Source organism: Diadema antillarum, unplaced genomic scaffold (assembly GCF_040938485.1).
Source record: "Diadema antillarum isolate AM-2024a unplaced genomic scaffold, OU_Dant_1.0 scf00000020, whole genome shotgun sequence".
In the NCBI taxonomy this organism is placed as follows: domain Eukaryota; kingdom Metazoa; phylum Echinodermata; class Echinoidea; order Diadematoida; family Diadematidae; genus Diadema; species Diadema antillarum.
In genome coordinates this window covers 4,059,563-4,080,858 of record NW_027270909.1, presented here as the reverse complement: position 1 = coordinate 4,080,858, position 21,296 = coordinate 4,059,563, and the positions used below count along the sequence as shown (strand labels likewise).

Here is a 21,296-nt window from a genome sequence, read left to right as displayed (position 1 = left end):
TATATATTTTTTCCCTTGCAAGTTCACGTACAACCACAATGATTAAATTTGTTACATTCATTATATCTCAGAATTTGTGAAGTGGTTATGTGCAATATTGGTGGATTTAGAAAGAAAGAAATTTATATGATATGATGATATAATCACTGATATTGTTTTTGTATACGCTAATCTGTTTGTTGTGTTGTATTTTAGGGCGAGTTGGTTTTGGTTTCAGTTTATCGTGGGCTGACATGGGGGGGGGAGTGAGATTGGGATTGTAGCAACAGGGAAGGTTTCTGGAGTTTTTAACATCATGCCAATGGAGTCGGTTTTTATGCCACGTTTTTATAAGATTATTCTTTTCAGTTTAACTTTGCATACATGTTCGGTTTAATATTTATCTATCTGTCAAGTACTATTCCGTGTTGTTCTCTCTCTATGTATATATTGTATTTGTTATGCCTTGTCATTTATATGTAAAAATCCCGCAATGAATTTCCTGCAATGTTTTTTATTGGACGAATAAAAATGAATTGAATTGAATTGAATTGACCCTTTTATAAGTTTATGCAACGCTGCACATTGGCACTGGTCCAGCAGTCCAGGGCCAGTAAAAATCACTGTCAGACCAATAACTTTTGCTGGAATGGACAAGTACAAAAAAAAGAGAAAAATTGTGAACAGTGTGTCCATCTATCTATCTATCTACCTACAAAAAATTGTCTATTAATATCTATCTATTTGTATACCATAAATAACGGTGTATTAACTGCATCGATGCATTAACCGCATTCCATTTTTTTCTGACATCCAGGGAGAAAAAGAAAAGCGAGTCTGCGGACAAACGCAGGTACAATACTGTACATATACTTCCATGAACATCCTAGAACTATCACACAACGTGATTAATACCCTCATTTAGCACTGAGGGAGTCAGCTTTAATAACTAGCAATTGCTTTGTATGCTTTTTATTGAATAAAAAAATGTTACTATACATCATATGACAATGTATTGTTCAACACTGAATAAATGTATACTTTGCTCACTGATAGTCACATACACACTATGTGTGTGTGGGGGTATAATAAAAAGAATAAGAAGAGAAGCATCATAGGGTAGTTATGAAACACACAACGCAGGATTCAGGTGGGGAAAAAAACAAGAGACCCGGGGGTCTCGCGCTCACCTGAGTATGCAAGTTCACCTTCCATGCATTTCAGCAGACTCTTACCTGAGAACATTGGAAACTTGTGGTGGGGTTAGCTTTGAGAGCTGGGGGCATGGTGTCCATTTGCATATTCCATCACACTGGTAAAAATACCTGCCACGTACATTCTGATCCTGCCATGAACAAACTTGAAACAACAGTCATCAATATACTGACTCATCGTATTAACTTAGCTCAATCACTTCTGGTTCTAGAGAAAATCTTTAAAGATTCCTTTAATACTGGGGGTTGGCTGGGCCCTCCTGGGGGCCCCAGGGTGGGGCATGGTGCCCATATGATGGGAATGAGATTCTATCCCCCTAGGGATGCTACCTGCCAAGTTTGGTGAAAATTCATCATGGAATTTTCAACAACAACAAAAAAGATGAAAATGTACAATTTGGGCCCCATTAGGACCCCTCCCCACCCCTCCCCTGGGTCCCAAGGGGGCACCCCTGATTCTGCCATGAACAAACTTGAAACTACAGTCATCAATGTACCAACTCATAGTATAACTATCAAAGCTCTATCACTTCTGGATCTAGAGAAGAAGATTTTTTAAGATTCCTTAATTTTAGGGGGTTTGGGCCCTTCTGGGGGGCCCCCCAGGTGGGGCATGGTGCCCATTTTAACAAATTGAGATCCTAACCCCCTAAGGATGCTACCTGCCAAGTTTATTGAAAATCGGTCCTGGGGTTTTCAAGAAGAAGATGAAAATGTAAAAAGTTTACGCATGACGCACGACGCACGACAGACACCGGACAAAGAGCGATCGCAATAGCGAACTTGAGCCTTTGGCTCAGGTGAGCTAAAAAGCACAAACAATTTTACAAGTACATCACGGAAGCCATATTAAAGCAGCAGTGATTGGCTGTAATGGCCCTATGACAAAAATTTACTGACAAAAACAGGGCGATTTGGATTATGAGCAAGCTGTCAACAGATTTGGGGAGAACATCATAATTGAGGAAGCCTTACTATGACTGAAAGGAATAAACAGAAAAACATGATAATATCTCAAGGTCGATGAACAGTCACAGAGACGTAATACTGTATTCATTAGAGGGGTTGATACCATTCGGTTGTGTGATTTTGGTTGTGCATTGCAGTGTGATAAGTTCGACTAAAGAGGAGTGGGTTTGCCTTCCTGTGATGGTCAGGAGAAAGATCTTGTTGGTAGCACAGACCACAGAATGATGCCACTGAATAGCAGAGTGCAGTATTTGTGACCATGCATTACAAAACCAACAAAAATTTGCACCCCCCTATTTTATGTGAGGACTCAAAATAGGAGAATGAGTCAACCTAGTCAATCTGAAGTCTAATACATCTTCTGCATGAGCAGTTCTTCTTGTACACTAGTTTTAACCCGCTGAGGAGGAGTCCTGAGTATACTCAGGCAAGTGTCTATGGGAAATGAGTGCTGTAGTAAAATCAACCCATCCTCAATGGTTTCAAAGTTTGGGATCACAAAATACAACTGGGAAATTGCATTTTTTCCAATATTCTTTCGAAGGGACTTTTTCGTAGAATATCGTGATAAGGTAAGTCTTACAGGACCTTTTTCATTTTTTAACTAGAAATGTCGCTATGGCGACTGGTATGCCTCCGCCATAATGCCCGGTTCTCCTAATAGGTCTACAGTACAAGGTCTCGACAATGTGTGATGACAGCTTTACATAATTGGTAAAATATTTTTACGTATAAAATGTATGATACATATGTAACTAAATGTGTTGAATGTTCGCTTTCCTTGAACAAGGTATAATGGGATGAGTGCCTATATTAAAAGTTCAGGTATTTGGGGATTTGAGGATTTTTAATTGACCCTTTTATAAGTTTATGCAACGCTGCACACTGGCACTGGTCCAGCAGTCCAGGACCAGTAAAAATCACTGTCACACCAATAACTTTTGTGAGAATGGACAAACAAAATAGAAAAACTGTGAACTGTGAAGAAACTGTGTGCCTATCTATCTATCAATCTATCTACCTATTTGTATACCGTAAATAACTGCGTATTAACTGCATCGATGCGTTAACCGCACTCCCTTTTTTCTGACATCCAGGAAGAAAGAGAAATGCCAGTCTGCGGACAAATGCAGGTTGTACAGTGTACATGTACTCTCATGAATATACAAGTAGCATGCAACGGGTGGGGATACTGGTTGAATTGAGTGAAATGTTTGGGGGAGAAAATGTGTTCATTTTTGTGCCATAAAAATAGGAAATATGCAGTAGAATGCCTAACAAAAAGGAAATTATTTTGAAAATTGAACACAACATTGTCTGCACACTCTAAACTCTTGATGTGCCATGGTGGAAACCCTGTGTGTGCCACATTATTGTACGACACCAACGCAGTTATGCTTTGAGAAAACATTTTGTTTTTCAAATCTATGTAACTTTTACACATGTCAGTTAAAAACCTGGATGTATAGTGAGCAAAGCTGTAGAGAAAATGCCAAGCCTTGCTTTAACGTAAATTGTATGACAAATCTAGGATTGTTTTAGCTACAATAGCTACAACACTGTCAATACATGATTTTTGCATACAAAACAGTGACAGAAACTGAGAATTTGCGAGCAAATCCAGTAGGGAACACTGCTTGCTGGTCAATTATTACATAAAATGCAAGCTATATGTGAGAGGAACGATATCGCGACAAAAGCTTTTTATTGTACTGTGGCATTTGGCAATCTATAGATCGGACTGGGTGGGTTTGAGAGTTTGAGCAGAATATGCGAAGTTGGCACGTTGTCGACTGAGTCGGGCGTGCAAACGTGGCACATAAAGAGTTAAGCAGACATTAAGTAGGTGTTTGCTGGAATGGTGTATAAACCACATCCTGAATTTTGATCCATTTCAGCAGGGGAAAAAAATGTGGTTAATACACCATTATTTACTGTAAAAGCACAGCGATTAGTATTTTGTGCCAAGATCCTTCCTTACTGGAATGAAGTATGTGAGCAGCTTGGGTGCTTCGCATGCCATCAGCAGGAGACCGGAATCCCGAACAAGGCACACATCGTTAAGATCACTCTCCCCTTCAACGGTGACAAAGGGCCTGCCCTGTAAAACAAATGTAAGACCAGTACATTTGTGAATACTCGGCACGAAAGATTCACTTTGTACAGTGTACACTGTCAAAAGTTTTGGCCTGCTTTCTGACACACAGAAACATTCCAAATACATTTCATATTCACAAGTCAAGGATTGCTGTTGATGCAAATTGAGTGTAAGTTCAATATTTGCTACCCTCCACTTTGTATCACGATTTCATCTAATTAATGAGTATCAATAATAAACATCAAGTGTCCTTACAGAAATCGATTGCATCATCTCCGGGGAAGATGTTGGCACCTCAAATGTAGAGAAATTTCTACTGGACATAATACCAGGTACTTGGCTACTTAAACGCATATTGAATGCTTTCCAATCATGTGTAATGATGAATTATACGCCACAACTTCTCTGAGACGCATTGAATACAAAGGAAATAGTGTCACAGAATGGCCGCCATATGGACACAGTGACATCAGTTTTTATCTTAAATCCTCTGCATATGTGACCCACTAAAACAAAAGGATCCAAAAGTTGCTGACGTCTGAGCCGAGAAAATCAAGTTTGAAGTCAGGTCGTCAAAATTGATCAAAACGATCAGATTTCTGTTTTTTGCGTAATTTCGTAGTCTAATTTATCATCTATCATCTGCTAAAATTTTGAAGCTATTCAAAGGAAAGTGTGTGTGTGTGTGTGTGTGTGTGTGTGTATGTGTGTGTGTGATAACAGACATGTTGGTTTTTGAATTCACTATATATGCATCAGTGATGTAATAATTATCCATATACACTGTCATCTGCTACGGTTGTATGTGATGCTTATACACAGTGCTTGCCAGCATGTCTATTTGACATTAATAAAATTGTTCATTAGAGCTTAGTATTCTGCAATGGTGATGGAAAAAAAGTTTGTTCATGCATTCAATGCAAAACAATGAAATGGATGTCTCCCTAAGTGTTAACGGATAGGCCATTCTTGTCACCTGGCCTATGTAAGTTTATTTTTTTCTAGGACATAAATTTCATCAGGTAAGCTTATGCATTATGTCGCTTTGAAAACGAGTGAAGTGCCCAACCAAGTGGGGAAAAAGAAATTTCATTTGAGAGATGCACACATGAGCTAAACTACACATGGGCTTATTTGGGTTTAATAAGCAAAACCCAGCCACACCCACACTAGATTCGCTCCAGATCTTGGCCGCCCTGCTGTCCGAGGAAACAACCATCTCCGCCCGGGGACTGAAGCTAATACCCTTGATCGGGAGACCGTTGCGGTGGTCCTTTATGAGACATGGCTTGTTGGAGCGGATGTCATACACCAGAACCTTGAAAAAAAAGCATCATAGTTCACACATAAACAAAGATATGATAATCATTGCATACGAGAGGTATTGGTCAATGCAGATGCATTGCAAATTCTATTCAGTGGTTGAAATACATTTGTATGTCAAGTGTATCTTAAATTTTGACATCTAACTACCATTGTATCAGAAATGAAGGCCAATATTTCATGAAGATTTCTGGCTACTTTCAAAAGAGAGAATTTCAGGAAGAAAATGGTCATAGTTACAGTTTTAATTGCTGCATCTATCATACAATCCTATTTTTCATATTTGCAACGATATTTATCCACATTTCAGGTGTGTATTCATACACTCATTCCGGAAGAAAATGGTCATGGTTAGAGTTTTAATTGCTGCATCTATCATACAATCCTATTTTTCTTACGTGACCACATCACAAAACGAACACAAAGTTGCAGCCCTTGATTTTGCGTGAGGACCTCAAAAGGGTGAAACAGGTCAACCACGTCAATCTTGAGTTTTCCATACTTTCTGAAAAAGCTATTCTTCGTCTACATTATTCATAAGTTTGGGGTCATATAACGAACAGGAAAGAGCGTTTTCAACAGTTTTTCTACAACCCCTTTTTTTAAAGAGTAGTGCAATTAGGTACGTCTTCAGAGGTCCATTTTGATTTCTTTAAAATCCTTTACACACCTTTCAGTTTAAACTCTAATAACTTTTGAATAGATAGTGCTACAACCTTGAAAGTTGGCATTTATTACGGACAGAATGTGTTAATTGAGCATGCTCAATTTCAGCCTAATCTGATAATCCCTTCATTGTCGTTGCTTTGGTGGTTTACATCCTGTGTTTTGTCCCTTTCATTGCACGGCTAGCAGGGCTTGGTAAAGTTTAATGAATAGACCCTGTACTTCAGAGCCTCTTTTCTCAGTACACACTTTCCAGAATGTGTGCTTTCTTTCCAATATCTAGACAGGTTAGCCGTTAGGAGAGTCCATTTGAATTGAGTTACACATCATTTTAAAGCTCAGAATCTGCTCTTTCATTATCTGCCCTTAACTAAAAATCCATGTCTGACGACTTTTTGTTGGTTCTGTGATGCAGGGTCACATATTTGCGATGACATTTATCCGCATTTCAGGTATGTATTTACAGTGTATATACTTTCTAAAGTGGTAACATGACAACCACAGAATTCTCCTTTGAAGTAAGGCTGGCTTGCATGAATTTGCTATTCTGATTGAAAAGGGGAACATTTACCAATTCTGGAAGAGATGTGTACATATAGTATTTCTAGTGTCTATGTAAAATAAAATGAAAAAAAAAACCAAAGAAAAACAAGTTTCTTTATATGTCTGCAGAGAAATGCTATTGCTCAAGCAATTTCTCTATGCAACTGAAGTAGTGAATATGATTTAGCTACATTGTATCATGGCGGCTACAGCATTCTATGCAAAACTCTGGGCAAAATGTGCTGAGAGGAATGTACATCTTGAAGGCTGTAAAATATCCACTCCTATAGCCCCATATATTAAATCCCCACAAGTATAATAAATCACACTACAAACACACCCACTTTGAGATTGGAATCTTTCAGTCCAATTGCCTCCACATTACAACTTAACCCTAAAGGGGCTGGGCTTTTTTGGCAATGCTCAGACCGGGGGGGTGGATTCCGCCCCCCCCCCCCCCCCCCCCCCAATCGGTGGTGCGATCGCAATGAAATTTTGCATGCGTGAGACCCGCGTCATAATCTACAACATTGTGTCACTAGATTTTTTGAAACAATCAATTTCTAATTTTAATCAATTAATTATGTAAATTAAGCTCAAGATGACAAAATTCCAAAACTCATTTCAATTCTTATGTATTTTATTGTTTTCAGAATTTCTTATGTATTTCTGTGTTTTTCAACTTTTGTTTTTTCTTTGTTTTTTCATTGGAAATTGTCACTGACCACTTTCCTACCATAATTAGCACAAAATTAATCAATAAAAGTGATTAACTGTAAAAATAATCAGGTTTTTATGACTTTCATGACAGAGCACTGTTTTCCATAGGAAATGTACACAAAATCACAAAATTGTGCCCATTTTGGGGCGACATTCCGTTACAAAAATGGGCGTGGCTTCGCAAAAGTATGCGCGGACGTTGCAAATTTGGTCTCAAAAGTTGCGCGAGACTTGAACGAAGAAAGTCAAGAAGCCTCGCGACGAGGCCTTCTCACGTTACAGAATTATAGCGCGAAACGTCGAGGGGGGGCGGATTCCCCCCCCCCCCCCCCCCCCCCACTGGCCCCTTTAGGGTTAATAGAATACTGAAAACTCTTGAAAAGTTGAGATTGCCTCCCATATTAGATGAGAATTTCAAAATTTTCTCTGATGTCATACCTGGCCAGAGGATGTTCCGGCTGCCATCTTCAATCCTCCATTAAAGGCTAGTGACGTCACAGCTGGGACCCCTTTCACCCTAATGTGGAAAAATTGTGTGAAATGCATGGGAGCAACATATGTGAATGCACACTATTGTTAAGAATGACAATTCTATAACAACACTTTTAAGGCACCTACCAACTGTTATTTCGTAATTTTACAGGAGATTTGTAAAAAACAAAAACAAAACTAAACCCCTGACAATAATGTTTCATGGGCATGACTGCTTTTGTGTTTGCGCATGTGCAATACTGATGTATGATGCATTATAACACTAAACATTTTGGTCATCATAAAGTTTAATGATAGAAATGAAATTTCACAATTCTATGATCTAAAGATTAAGATATTATTGTTCCTTAAATATATTCTCTAATTCTCTGAATAAATTTTCAAACATTGGCTTTTTATGGCAGGATCTGAGTTTCTACAGAATTCGGTGAGAACATATACAGTGTACTATTGTCTTGAAGAATTCAATTCATTGCAACTCATGTTATTACTTGTATAATAAGACCAAAAAAAAAAAAAACACTTTAGAAGTGTGCTAGAATCCACTCAACAAAGAAATACAGAATCTATTCCAAGAAACATCCATCCGATCAATCCCAGAACCATGAAATAGGTGCATTATGAAGGTGCTTTCATGCTTCATTATCTGAAGTCTTCTCACACACGATATTAATGTAAAGGTAACCTAGCAAATGTTTGTGTTGAGTGTGGATCTTCATCAGTCTAAACCAGGAGAAGATAGCTGAACTTACAGGGTTCCCAGTATTTCAAGAAAACAAAATTCCCTCATTTTTCCCTGATGAAGTATCAAATTTCCATGATAACTATTTCAACTCCATTCCAGTTTCACATCCAATTTTCATCCAGCTTCATCCAATGGATGTTGTTTTGATATATATGCCACAAACTATCACAGAGTCTTATTGACTACTTTCGATTTTGGGGCTAATCAACATTCCCTGAGTTTCTCTGATTTGAGGCAATTTTATCAAATTCCCTGACTTTTCCCTGACTGGAAAAAAGTGAAACAATTTTCCCTGATTTCCCTGATGAGTTCGGAACCCTAACTTACTGTGTATCTGATGTGATGCTGCTGAGGGCACAGTCCAACACCCCAGCTCTCCGCCTCGCTCTTGGGTCCCAGCACTCCACTCTTCCCTCAATTGTCCCCACTGCCAGTAGCTGGTGCATCGGGTTGACCTTGCAAGCATTCAGCGCTCTGTGGAAGAGGCACCGCCAACAACAAACCATAATTACTTCCGCCAAGGAGGTACAATGTTAAAATCATTTGTTACCTCCGCCAAGGAAAGGAGAAGGGTAAAGTGGCTTGTCTGTTTGCAAAAGAACTCAAAAAGTTGAGTAAGGATTAAAATGAATGGCTTGGCGGAGTTCTGTGTTCTCCAAATGCTTTTCTAGTTGATTTGTTGCAGACTGTTTAAAAGCAATATTGCTCAAAGGGTTACGAATGGATTTTGATGCAATTTTCAGGACGGGCCCGTAGCCGTTAAAAGGAGCAGGTGATAAGTCCTTGGTTAGTATTTGCATCCAGATCCAGGATCCTTTTGAAGGATATGTGCAAGGTTATATGGTATTAGAGACCCAATGGCCTCTGTAGAAGTTTTTGGCTGCCTGAGTGCTTCTACATTTTTCATACTTCACTGGTGCACAGGATAAAATAATCTTTGACCAAGGGGCAGCATGCTATACATGTATGCATCAATTTTGTATTGATACATCAACTTTAAATACTGTAAGGTTTTTATCTGATAATTCGTAGGATATAAGCAGAAGGAAGTGTTTTATATGTTTTGACTCCAGTTACCTTCTTGTTGCAAGCACTTCAAAGGAACTAGAGATCAATATTCTCATTACAGAGCAAAAATTGGTATCCCAGATGAAGTCTTTCATCGACATGAAGGAGCTTATTTTTACCCAGTAGTATGTTACACTACATTGTATCTACTGACAGTAAGGCGCACCTGGTAAACTAGGGACGGCGAGCGACGCGGTGCGACGCTTCTGTAAATTTCTTTCAATTTCCGACGTCAAAGGACACCCAGCGACGGTTAGCGACGGCGTACAATCACTAGTTTAGACTGCGTGTCGGCGGGCGCCGCCGAGCGTCGCAAAGCGTCGGCTAACTCCCAAGTATACTTGTGAAAGACGAGCCCTCACAAATGGACCGTTGCATGTACGAAAAGGAGCTTACCTGGTGGCCGTCTCGCTGCGTCCGCGAAATAAGCTCCTTCCCTCTACCCTCCCGATGCGTCCCGATGCGTCTCGAGGCGTCCCTCGTTGAATGGCGACTATTGTTTCGTAATGAATAGAAAACTAAAGTGCTACTACTAGTGCTAAGCGGAGAAGCCATCGGCAATCCAGGATTTGGGGCCAAGCACTGTTTTGACATGAAAATTACACTTACTGATACATGTGCAAAATAATTAATGTATTTTAGGTTACAGAAATGAATTGTGACATGATTCAACTCCTCAGCAATGCAATTGCGAACCAAATTCGGCAATTAGTATTAAGGAGGAAATGCCATAAATATACTATTGCTTGATGCTTAAAAAATCGTGAGTTTACCGTTTAATTCGCGCTACTCGCTCGCTAATCATACGAATCCCCGATACGCGTGCGTGTACGTAGTCCAGCGTCCGAGTATACTTGGGCACACAATCTGGGCCCTGGGCTTGAGATGAAATTTTATGAAGCACAGCTGTGACTTGTGAAAGCTAAAACATCAAATGCAAGTCCCCGCACCGTACGTAAATTTTCATTTAAACGCAAGGAAGTTCATTGCTAAAAGGAAGCGTGATTCCGTAGGCAAATATCGAACGCAACCTTCACTAATCAAATGGAATAGAAAGTGCTACATATTACTAGCAGATGAAGCGGAGAAGCCAGTGTTTGGGGCTACGCACTGTTTTGACCTGAAAATTACACTTACTGATTTTCTAGGTTACAGAAATGAATTCTAACATGATTCAGCTCCTCAGCAGTGCAGTTTCGAACCAAATTCGGCATTAAGTATGAAGGTAGAATTGCTGCCCGATGCTTACAAAAATCGCGAATTTACCGTTTCGCGCTACTCGTTCGCTACAACTCCCGATATCGTTCCGAAAATCCCCGATACGCATAAAGTATTACTGTATGTGTTACTAAGTATACTTATAGCGTGTGGTATAGTGCACATAATCTAAGCACTGAAGCTTGGGAAATTTCAGTAGTTGTGAGAGGTAAAGGCAAAGCATCAACACATGCAAGTTCCCGCCCGAGAGCGACAAGCAAGTTCATTGCTAAGCGGACGCTCGATTTCGTAGGGAAAATATCGAACGCAACCTTGACTAATCCAATGCCAATTTGCGTTTGTTTCTAATTCAACGCAAAGTTTCAGGGAAAACTGTATTACTTATTTGCAGTTGCAAGTCAAATCTCTCACAGGGCCAGCGAGCCCTGGTCCCAACAACTTTTGTTACTGTCATTTTAAGGCACGACGGACATCCACTCGTTGGTATTCCAGAATGCGTTCGGAATACACTTTGTACCTTTTATCTCAGTGGCATGCACTCGAGAATGCGCGCATTCTATACTCAGTACCCATTCCGGCCGTCGCCTGGGAATGCTCAGCTTACAACAGGGCCTAGAAATAAGCCGGGCATTCCAGAATGAAACTGAGAATGCATCAACAATAAGGGTGACTTTGTCTAATCTCTCTATTGTCTGATAAAACCTAACGGTAACACTACCAACAGGATTAATTTGCCAGGGTTCACAGCCTTTGTCTTCTAGAACGCATTCGATCAGCCCCACGCTTTCACCAATGAGGTGCATTAAGTATACGTACAGCCGCTAAGTACTAGCTCACCGTTTTGCTTCCTTCGCTAGCTCTCAACGATCGAACATGTGGCTGGATCTCTAGCTGGCCTGGTATTGGGAAGGTACCAAGGTAGTCTTTATACAGGCATGCTAGATTTCGAATTTTCTATCAAAGGACATTTAATTCAGTTTTCGCCTAGAAGGAATAAATCAATCCTTTTGCATGGCTACGTGAACATTTATGATACCAGGGAGGTGAGGTCTGTTCGCTATATGCTTTTTTTTAGGCGAAAAGAAAGACAAAACAGTATCATATGACGTTTACAGGAACTCAAAAGGGGCTTTTACTCAAGACTAGTGCTAGAGACATGTCCCTAGCTCACTCCCACTCCCAGGCCAGACTGTCTAATTGATATCTACACGTGGTTTACAACACGGGTGGGGTGTGAAGGAATGCATACGCGCATTCCTTTGCTGGCAGGCAACACTAACTTATTGATTGATCCACTCTGCTTTCATGGAAATTTCCACAAGCTTTGCCTGGCTGGGGCATAGGTATCATTCCCATTTATTCAGCTAGCACATGTTCCTTTGTTTGTTTGTTTTAGTTTTAGTTTTGTTTTGTTTTTGTTTTTGTATTGTACCGAACTTCTTCTTTGTCGGGTGGGCTGGGGAGAGGAAAGATCAAAGTGAGCTGAGAGGGAATGAGACAGGGAGAGGGGAATCAAAAGGAGGAATCGTCTGCTGAGCATGTTGTCTCCTATACTTTTTTACAGTTCCATTATTATTGTCATCAAATGCCGATCATGTGAAATTAACCGGATTTGGATCAAACAGAATTGAACTGATATGAATAATAATATGAAAATCAGTGCTGTTGCTACAATACAAACGCATTCTACGTCACTACGAATGATTACAAGTTACTTATCTTATACTGCAGGACCTATAATGCATTACAAAGCGTTTTTAAAGTGACAGGGCTGTTATGAAATTACAGACCAGCGTGGCTAACGAGCTACCCTCACAACCATGAAGCAAACGGGCAAATTACAGATAGGAAAATTATTCGACATGTATTCTAGCATGTTCCGGAGCTGCATGTTATTGCTATTTACTTTCGAACGTAAAAGCAAACATGTGACATTTATTTTATCATCGTACGGAGTTGAATATTTTAATTTCCGAAAGTTAAAGGAAATATTCCACATTTATTTTAGCATCTTCCGGGGCCGAATGTTATTGCTATTTACTTTCGAACATAAAAGCAAACATCCGGCATTTATTTTACCATCGTCCGGAGTGGAATATCATTATTATTCATTTCCCAACGTCAAAGCAAACGTGCGATATTTATTTCAGCATCTTCCACAGCCGAATGATATCCTTATTCATTTCCCAACGCAAAATCAAATACTCGACATTAATTTTAGCACCGTACGGAGCTGAATCTTACCGTTATTCATTTCCAAAAGTATAAGAAAACATCCGACATTCATTTTAGTATCATACAAAGTCAAATATTACCGTTATTCATATCCCAAAATTAAAAACAAATATCCGACATCTATTTTAGCATCTTTCGGCGGTAAATGTTATTGCTACAGATTCGAACATAAAAGCAAACATCAGACATTTATTTCATCGTCGTACGGAGTTGAATTTTATTGTTATTCATTTCCGAACGTCAAAGGGATCATTCGACATTTATTTTAGCATCTTCCGGAGCTGACTGTTATTGCTATTTACTTTCGAACGTAAAAGCAAACATGCGACATTTATTTCAGCATCTACCAGAGCCGAATGTTATCTTTATTAATTTCCGAACGCAAAATCAGATATCTGACATAAATTTTAGCACCTTAGGAAGCTAAATCTTACTGTAGTCATTTCCAAAAGTATAAGCAAACACCCGATATTAATTTTAGTATCATAAAGTCGAATATTACCGTTATTCATTTCTCGAAAATAAAAACAAATATCCGACATTTATTTTAGCATCTTATGGAGTCGATTGTTAGCGCTGTTCATTTCCAAAAGTACACTGCAAAAAGTCCGGTGTTAAATAGTGAACACCGAGCTGGTGTTAAATTTTCGGTGCTCATTTATGGTGTTAAATTAACACCTCCGGGTGTCATTTCCAAATTTTAAACTGTTTTTTGAAGAGTTTCTTAGTAACTGCACTTCTTGTTGATTTTTAATTAAAACAAGACGATCAAGAATTTTACATTAAAATACTAGATTTTTGAAAAAATGTGAAAATAAATTTACACCAAAGTAACACCAGCTGGTGTGGTCTCTTATTGAAGCTGGACGGGTGTTAAACCATTGATATTAACACCAACAAATATCAAATCAACACCATGTGGTGTCATTTTTGAATTAACACCAGTACAGTGTCAAAATAACATCAGGTACAGTGTCAAATTAACACCACGAAGTGTCAGGTGAATACTTTTCAACACCATCACAGTGCATTTTCAACACCTGTGGGTGTGGTCCTTTATTGAAGTTTGATCGGTGTTAGATTTAACACCCGTGGTGTTAAATCTAACACCGATGTTTTTACAGTGTATAAAGGCAAACATCCGACTTTTCTTGTTGGCCCGATCGGTCCACCAAAATCTTCATATATGAAATTTTGGTGCCCGACGTGCGTTTTTTGATGGCCCCGGGCCACCGCTAGTTTCGAGACCTGACGGTATACCTGGTAGGTACCTCCTAGCAACAGGGTTGGCGTCTCAATCTGGCAAGAAAAAATACGAATGTATATCGAACTGCGGTACGAAACGCAACTTTAGGCGACGAGTATTATATCGTAAAAAAACAAACTAACCAACATACCAGTACAGAAAATCGAACAAAAACAAAATCTCTGTGTTAGAAATCAGTTTCCAGACACACTTTTACTCATTTTTTTTTTCACACTGAAACACAACGTGTATAATATGGCGCGACTTTTCTTTCTCACAACGCAACAGGGCGGCGTGTGATGTTCTTTTGAAGGTCAAAGACAATATTATTATAGAGGTGCACGAGGCCGCTATCATTCTTCGTGAATGAATGGTTTCAGTAACGCGTCTGCATTCTCGGACGCATTCCGGACGCCTTGAATAGAGGATTTTATAATCCCCATTCTTAGTCCATGGGCCAGGCCAGATATTGGTACCATCTGAGGTGGCAAAACCTTTTTGGTGTCATTTTGTTTGTCGGGCATAGATATGCTTATCAAGCTATGATAGCATTTCCAAATGAGTAGCTTAGTCATAGTAAATGAATTTTTAACCAATTTGGTCTCGTATTTATATCCCTTTACTTCTGAATCGAAACTAACCGCCATACAAAGAAGAGCACTGTCTTCTGTATGTTCCATAGAGCTGTAAAATGCAGCTCTATGGTATGTTCACAGGTGTTCTGTTGTAAACGCGGTGCGCTTAGTCTTTATTCAAGGCAGCGAAGGGAATATCCAAAGGTTATGATGTCCACAGCGCTTAGTCTTTATTCTAGACGGTGAAGGGAATATCCAAAGCGTATGATACAGTGTATATCCTTTTATCTAAAAACAACAACAACAACAACAAAAAAGCAATTCCTAGTGAATTTTACCGTATTTTTCAATCATTTATCATTTTCCGGTGAAAACGCTACGGTGAAAACGCTGATACCACGCCAATGTCGCTTTATTTCCCTCCAACAATATAAGATAATGCAAAAACAATGTAACGGTACACTACGATACATTATAATGAATGATATTGTAAATGAACAGAGTGATTTTTGTTTAAAACTGATGTATTTGTTGATAGGATAGTATAAAAACAGTATGGATAATCCCTTTTATGAGGAACTTTAGATATGATAACGGTACATTGGTCTAGATAAAGAACTAAGCGCACCGCGTGACAGCTGTGGACATCATAACCCTCTGGATATTCCCTTCGCTGCCTTGAATAAAGACTAAGCGCACCGCGTTTACAACAGAACACCTGTGGACATACAGTAGCCAGTGCTCTTCTTTGTATAGCGGTTTAGTTTCGATTCAGAAGTATAGGGATATAAATACGAGACCAAATTGGTTAAAAATTCATTTATTATGACTAAGCTACTCATTTGGAAATGCTATCATAGCTTGATAAGCATATCTATGCCCGACAAACAAACTGACACCAAAAAGGTTGTGCCACCTCAGATGGTACCAACAACCCATTTTTCGGGTCTTGGCCCATGGACTATCTCGGAATACGACGGAATGCCTCTATTCACAAGGCTGAGGGAAGTAACAATAGGGCATTCTCAGTGCAGGCAGAATGCGTGGACCGGGAATAAAGTAGAGAATGCCTGCATGCCGGACGCATTCTGGATGTCCGTCGCCACAGCATACAATTCATCACATTTTATTTTGCTTTCTGCTTGAATGTGCGTCATCATGCGTCCCGAGGAGTCCCTCTCTCAATGGCGACTGCTGTTTTTTAATGAATAGAAAGCGCTACACTGTACTGGCAAACAAAGAAGAGAAGATTAATCATTATCTTACAATGTCTTAATGAAGCGTAAAGTTACTCTAAACACTACGGATTTGGAAGTAAAACGTGATTCGTTTTCTTCTCTTAAAATGCGTTCTTTGAGACCTTCAGCAAATTGTGATAGTCCCTTACGTGCTACTAAGTAGGTTATAGCTCGTTATTCCGAAGGTTCGTTATTCCCGAATTTCATTTTCGGATTAACGAATCTCCGGAATAACGCCACGTTCGGATTAACGAACCTCTAGATATAGGGAATTTGCGTATTTCGGATCAACGAACCTTCGGAATAACGAACCTTCAGAATAGCGAACCTTCTGAATTTTGAATTGATTTGATTTGATTTATTTCATTCTCATTTTCATTTTTTTCTTTCATTCCACAAAACATAACACAAAGTAAATCTCAAATTCAATCATAAGCATAGTATACATTACAAAGTATAACAATCAATGGTAATCAACAAACTTGCAAAGATATGCACACATACTGGAATTACAAAGTTATGTTTGAAGGATTAAAAAAAATGAGAACTGAGGGGTCCACTAAAAAGCATTGCTTGTAGATTGTGGACCACTCTAAAATATCTTCAAAAATACTTATTATAATTACAAGTACATGTACATAATACAGAAAATAAGACAAAATGAAACAAAGAACAGAGGCACAACAACATGACATGACTAAACTGAGGGGGATACGATTGAAAGGAATACCCTTAGCAAAAAACACATTTAAGGGAAGAAGGGAAAGAAAGAGATAAAGAGAGTGCCTACACGCTGGACAGAGAAACGGAAAAGGGGATTGTGGAAGTATTTCGGACAGCTGGTGACTGCACGCAGCTGTGGAAAAGTTAAGGATATAAGGGGGGGGGGGGTCGACCGCATACAATCCGTTCGTGTTTTTCCCCTTATTTTTTTCGTTTGCTGGTAATGAACATTTAGTTTTAACTTAACGAAGGTGAGGTGTATGTATTTTTCCCATCATTCATGGGAAGAGAAGAAGAGTGAAAGAGGGAGAAATGAAATCAGACGGAGGACAAGTAGCTCAACAAGCTGTCTTTTACACCAGCATCAGTAATATCATTACCATCACTCAGATCATTTGGCCCTTTTCGTATCAAAATTAAGGAACACGACCACCATCATCACTCGAGATAACACCTAAGCAAACTAATCACAAAGTACCAACAACCTCTCAGACAACAACACAAACACTACAAAATATCACGCAGCACACCGAAGAGGCTGGGATCGAAGTTCCTTCGAAATATGCAGTACTACAGCAAATTGGAGAAATCGCCGTTACGAAAATGCATGTGCAGTAACCGAGGCGGGTGCTGTTCGTTATTCCGAAGGTTCGCTATTCCGAAGGTTCGTTATTCCGAAGGGTCGTTAATCAGACGCAAACACGCAAATTCCCTATACCTAGAGGTTCGTTAATCCGAAAATGAAAAAGGTTCGTTAATCCGAAAGTTTGTGGCGTTATTCCGAAGGTTCGTTACTCCGAAGATTGGTTAATCCGAATCTGAATTTCGGAACAATGAACCTTCGGAATAACGAATCTTAGGAATAAAGAGCCTTCGGAATAACGAACCTTCGGAATAACGAGCTGTAACCAGAGAGACACCTGAAAGAATTTTTACATACCGGTACTTCGAAACAAAGGGAACGAATAAAGTGACATTAAACGAAAGAAATCGTACCAAACGAGGTATGAGAGACAGCGGAAATAAAACAATAAGTAAAGGCCCTCGCCGAAGTTTGCAGCACCGAACACCACGCGAAAATTATACAAAGTCAACACGTGGCAACTCGCTATGACGAGATCTTGAGACAGACATATTTTGTTCTTTGTAATCTTTATCAGTACACAATAAACAATACAAAACAGAAAATGAATTCGTTGGACAGGAGAAATTAGTTTGTTATATCGGGTATTATTTTGTTACATCAGGATCTCCTATGCCTAATCGAGTTTCCACGTTACACTGGAAACAAAGTTCGAACGCTTTTTCACATGCACAAAATACATGCAAGAACAATTATCGCAGGAGCAAATGTGTCATCATCCAGTTCATTCCCAAAAATGATTTTTTTTTTTTCAGTCACAAAATTGTCCCGAAACGGGAGAGTGCCACAGAACTTCTTATAGAGTTCTGTGGAGAGTGCCCGTCACCTTCTTCTGAGGGAATTGCTAGTAAGCCTGACCAGACGCAGTGCAATTCTATGCAGCGACAAGGGCTGGGTAGTTAGTGAATGAGTTGCCTCCTAATCCGTCTTTTGTTCGCACGAGGCGTGGCGTGGACATTCTGTTTTGAAATCGGCAAGCCGTAATTGTCTCTGATCAAAGTTACTCTGTACAATGTACTTGAAAGTCTGTGGTGTAGGCGGTCACTGAGACACCTTCCTTGCAAGACACAGTACGATGCGTGAAAAAAAAGACAGATTAGTGCTTGTTCATTAATTTTCTACGCCACCACGCCAATGTGCTGAATACGCATTGTATCACGTTATGTGCACCATCTTGTTGATGAACCCTATGAATTTGTTTATCAAATCGTTGCTGACCGTAAAAGAGAGGTGGAAATTATAAGTCACGAACTGCCAGCCGCATGACAGAAATGTACCAAGCAAGCAAACAAGCAAGCACCAGTGAATGCCGTTTACAAACGCAAAAACTTGAACTGTTAATAGCAAAATCGACTGAAATCGTGTTTAGACTAAGTAAGAAGCTATCGGGCCTACTCGTACATTAATATTGCAGAGATCAGTTACATGATTTCTAACAGAAAGAAAACTCGCCTTTTAAAATGCAAGGTAAAACTCGCTCCACATCACAATAGGGCAACGAGTAAGTTCAGATTGTCTTTATTCACTTACTGTTGTCATATCACTACCCTGATTCAATTTTGGCTAGTCCGCAAAAAATTGACTAAGCAAACATTACGACATACAATGTATTAGTATGCCTTAGTAATAGTATCGTCCAGCTTGTGTACCAGCAGCACGATTATAAAGATTCTCGAGTACTACGTATAATATACTGAGCTACTGTACGCGATGTACACTGTACGTGTTTGTTGATTTACAGATCAGCAGTTGCGATCTTAACAAATTTAATTTGTAGAGGGAGACAAAGTGAAGAAACTCGCATCTGAACCTTCACCCCTCTGAATAATATCTTTCTTTCAATGCAAAATGTTTTGGGTATATTCAGTTATTGTTTACTATAAAACATAGTCATGTGTTATTTACAGGCTTTTTCATGTTATTTATTGGATTCTATACATCTTAACTATTCCAGTTTCTTTCCCCCTGACTGATATCACAAAGTCTGCCATAACGATGTTCGCTAAACAGTTTACGTTCCATACGAAGAAATCATGTCTTTTAAACGAGGAAAAAACAAAAACAAAACAAAAAACAAAAACGAACGAATGTTGATAGCCAAATAACTTCACAGTTCGTAGGTGAAGTTCCTTCAAATTTTCCAAAGTAATACGTACTTTTGAGCGTGAAATTGTCAGGATTTTGCTGTCTAACCGGGTAGTGGCTGCATCACATACTCGTAGTGAATTTGTGTGGGCATACGAGGCCTTTCGTATGTGTGAGTAACCAATCCCTTCCTGTACAATTTGTAGTTCAGTAAACATTTAGAATACTCAATTAAGTACACAATAATAAACTGTTCGATATTTCTACTAACGGTCAAAAGAAAGACTAATTAGAATCATGATCTTTGCGATGACAACTCATGAGCTAGTTCTTCGATCGATATTTCCAGGCTATTGACACGCGGTTTATTCCAGTGCGCGCATTCTTTCGTCTGGCACCTTGGGTCTGGCACCTGGTTTTGTGGAAATTTTCCACAAGGAGGGGAGAAGGGTGGGGTGTCAAGTTTCTCGTAAATGCCAGAGAGTGCCTACACAATCTCTTTGCTTCAGTTACTGTTGTGTTTTTCCCCTTTGCTGGTAATGAACTTCTAGATTTAACTTTACGAAGGTTGCGAGCACGTGGTTCTTTTTGTTGTGAGGTGTATGTATTTTTTTTTTTTTTTTTGCATCATTCATGGGCCGGAAGGGAAAGAAGTACTCTAGTATGTTCTGCAAGCTGTCTTTTACACTCGCATTAGTATAACTTATCATCACCATCACTCAGATCACTCACCCTTTTTCTATAAACATTCAGAAGCATGACCCACATCATCATCAAAGATTATTCCTCCCGTCTATATTTCTTTTCTGAATTATCCCCCACTACTCGCTTTAATGATTAACAAAAATCGTAACTGTTCGTTACTTTGAAAGTTTGCAATTTCCGAAGTCTCGTTATTCGAAAAAAAAAATAAAAGCAACAACAAAACTGTGTTGCTGATTTGAAGATTCGTCAATTCAAAAACGAAGGAAGGTTTGGTTTTCTAAATGCTGTTAATCCGAAAACAAAACAAATTTTTGACCACATTATTCGTTTTCAGATTAACGAACCGTATTTCCCATTTTCAGATTAACGAACCTTCGGAATGTCACAAAATGTTCGGATTAACAAACCCTAGTACACTTTCAGATTACTATAGTAACAAACATGGAATTTGCGATTTTCGGATACGGAAGAACGAACCATCGGAATATAAGTACACCTAGTATCATCTCATATACCTGACTCTTTTTGGAATAATAACCACCACGCAAAGAAATTAACAATGTCAAACTGAGAAACTGATTTCTTGCCTCAAAATTTTCCCTGATGCCGTCTATATATTTCTTTTCTGAATTACCCTTCCCCCTCCACTGCTCGACTGAAAAACAAACAACAAAACAAAACATAAAGTTACAGTTCGTTACTTAAAGTTCGTTATTCCGAAGGCTAAGATTCGGAGGAACGAACCAACGGAATAAGTACGTGACTCTTTCCAGAATACAAACATCACGCAAAAAAAAAAATTAACGATATC

General features: G+C 39.2%; 1 protein-coding gene across 1 annotated transcript in view; it reads right to left on the bottom strand.

Annotated features, from left to right (window-relative positions):
- Window positions 1-21,296, bottom strand: part of LOC139729919 (nucleolar protein 10-like) — a 49,534-nt gene that overhangs the window by 18,587 nt on the left and 9,651 nt on the right. The window contains exons 8-11 of the mRNA XM_071640839.1: window positions 9,077-9,223; window positions 7,951-8,029; window positions 5,429-5,578; window positions 4,144-4,263 (exon numbers count right to left, since the gene is read on the bottom strand). Coding sequence (XP_071496940.1) covers window positions 4,144-4,263; window positions 5,429-5,578; window positions 7,951-8,029; window positions 9,077-9,223 — 496 coding nt within the window. The remainder of the gene's footprint in view (window positions 1-4,143; window positions 4,264-5,428; window positions 5,579-7,950; window positions 8,030-9,076; window positions 9,224-21,296) is intronic.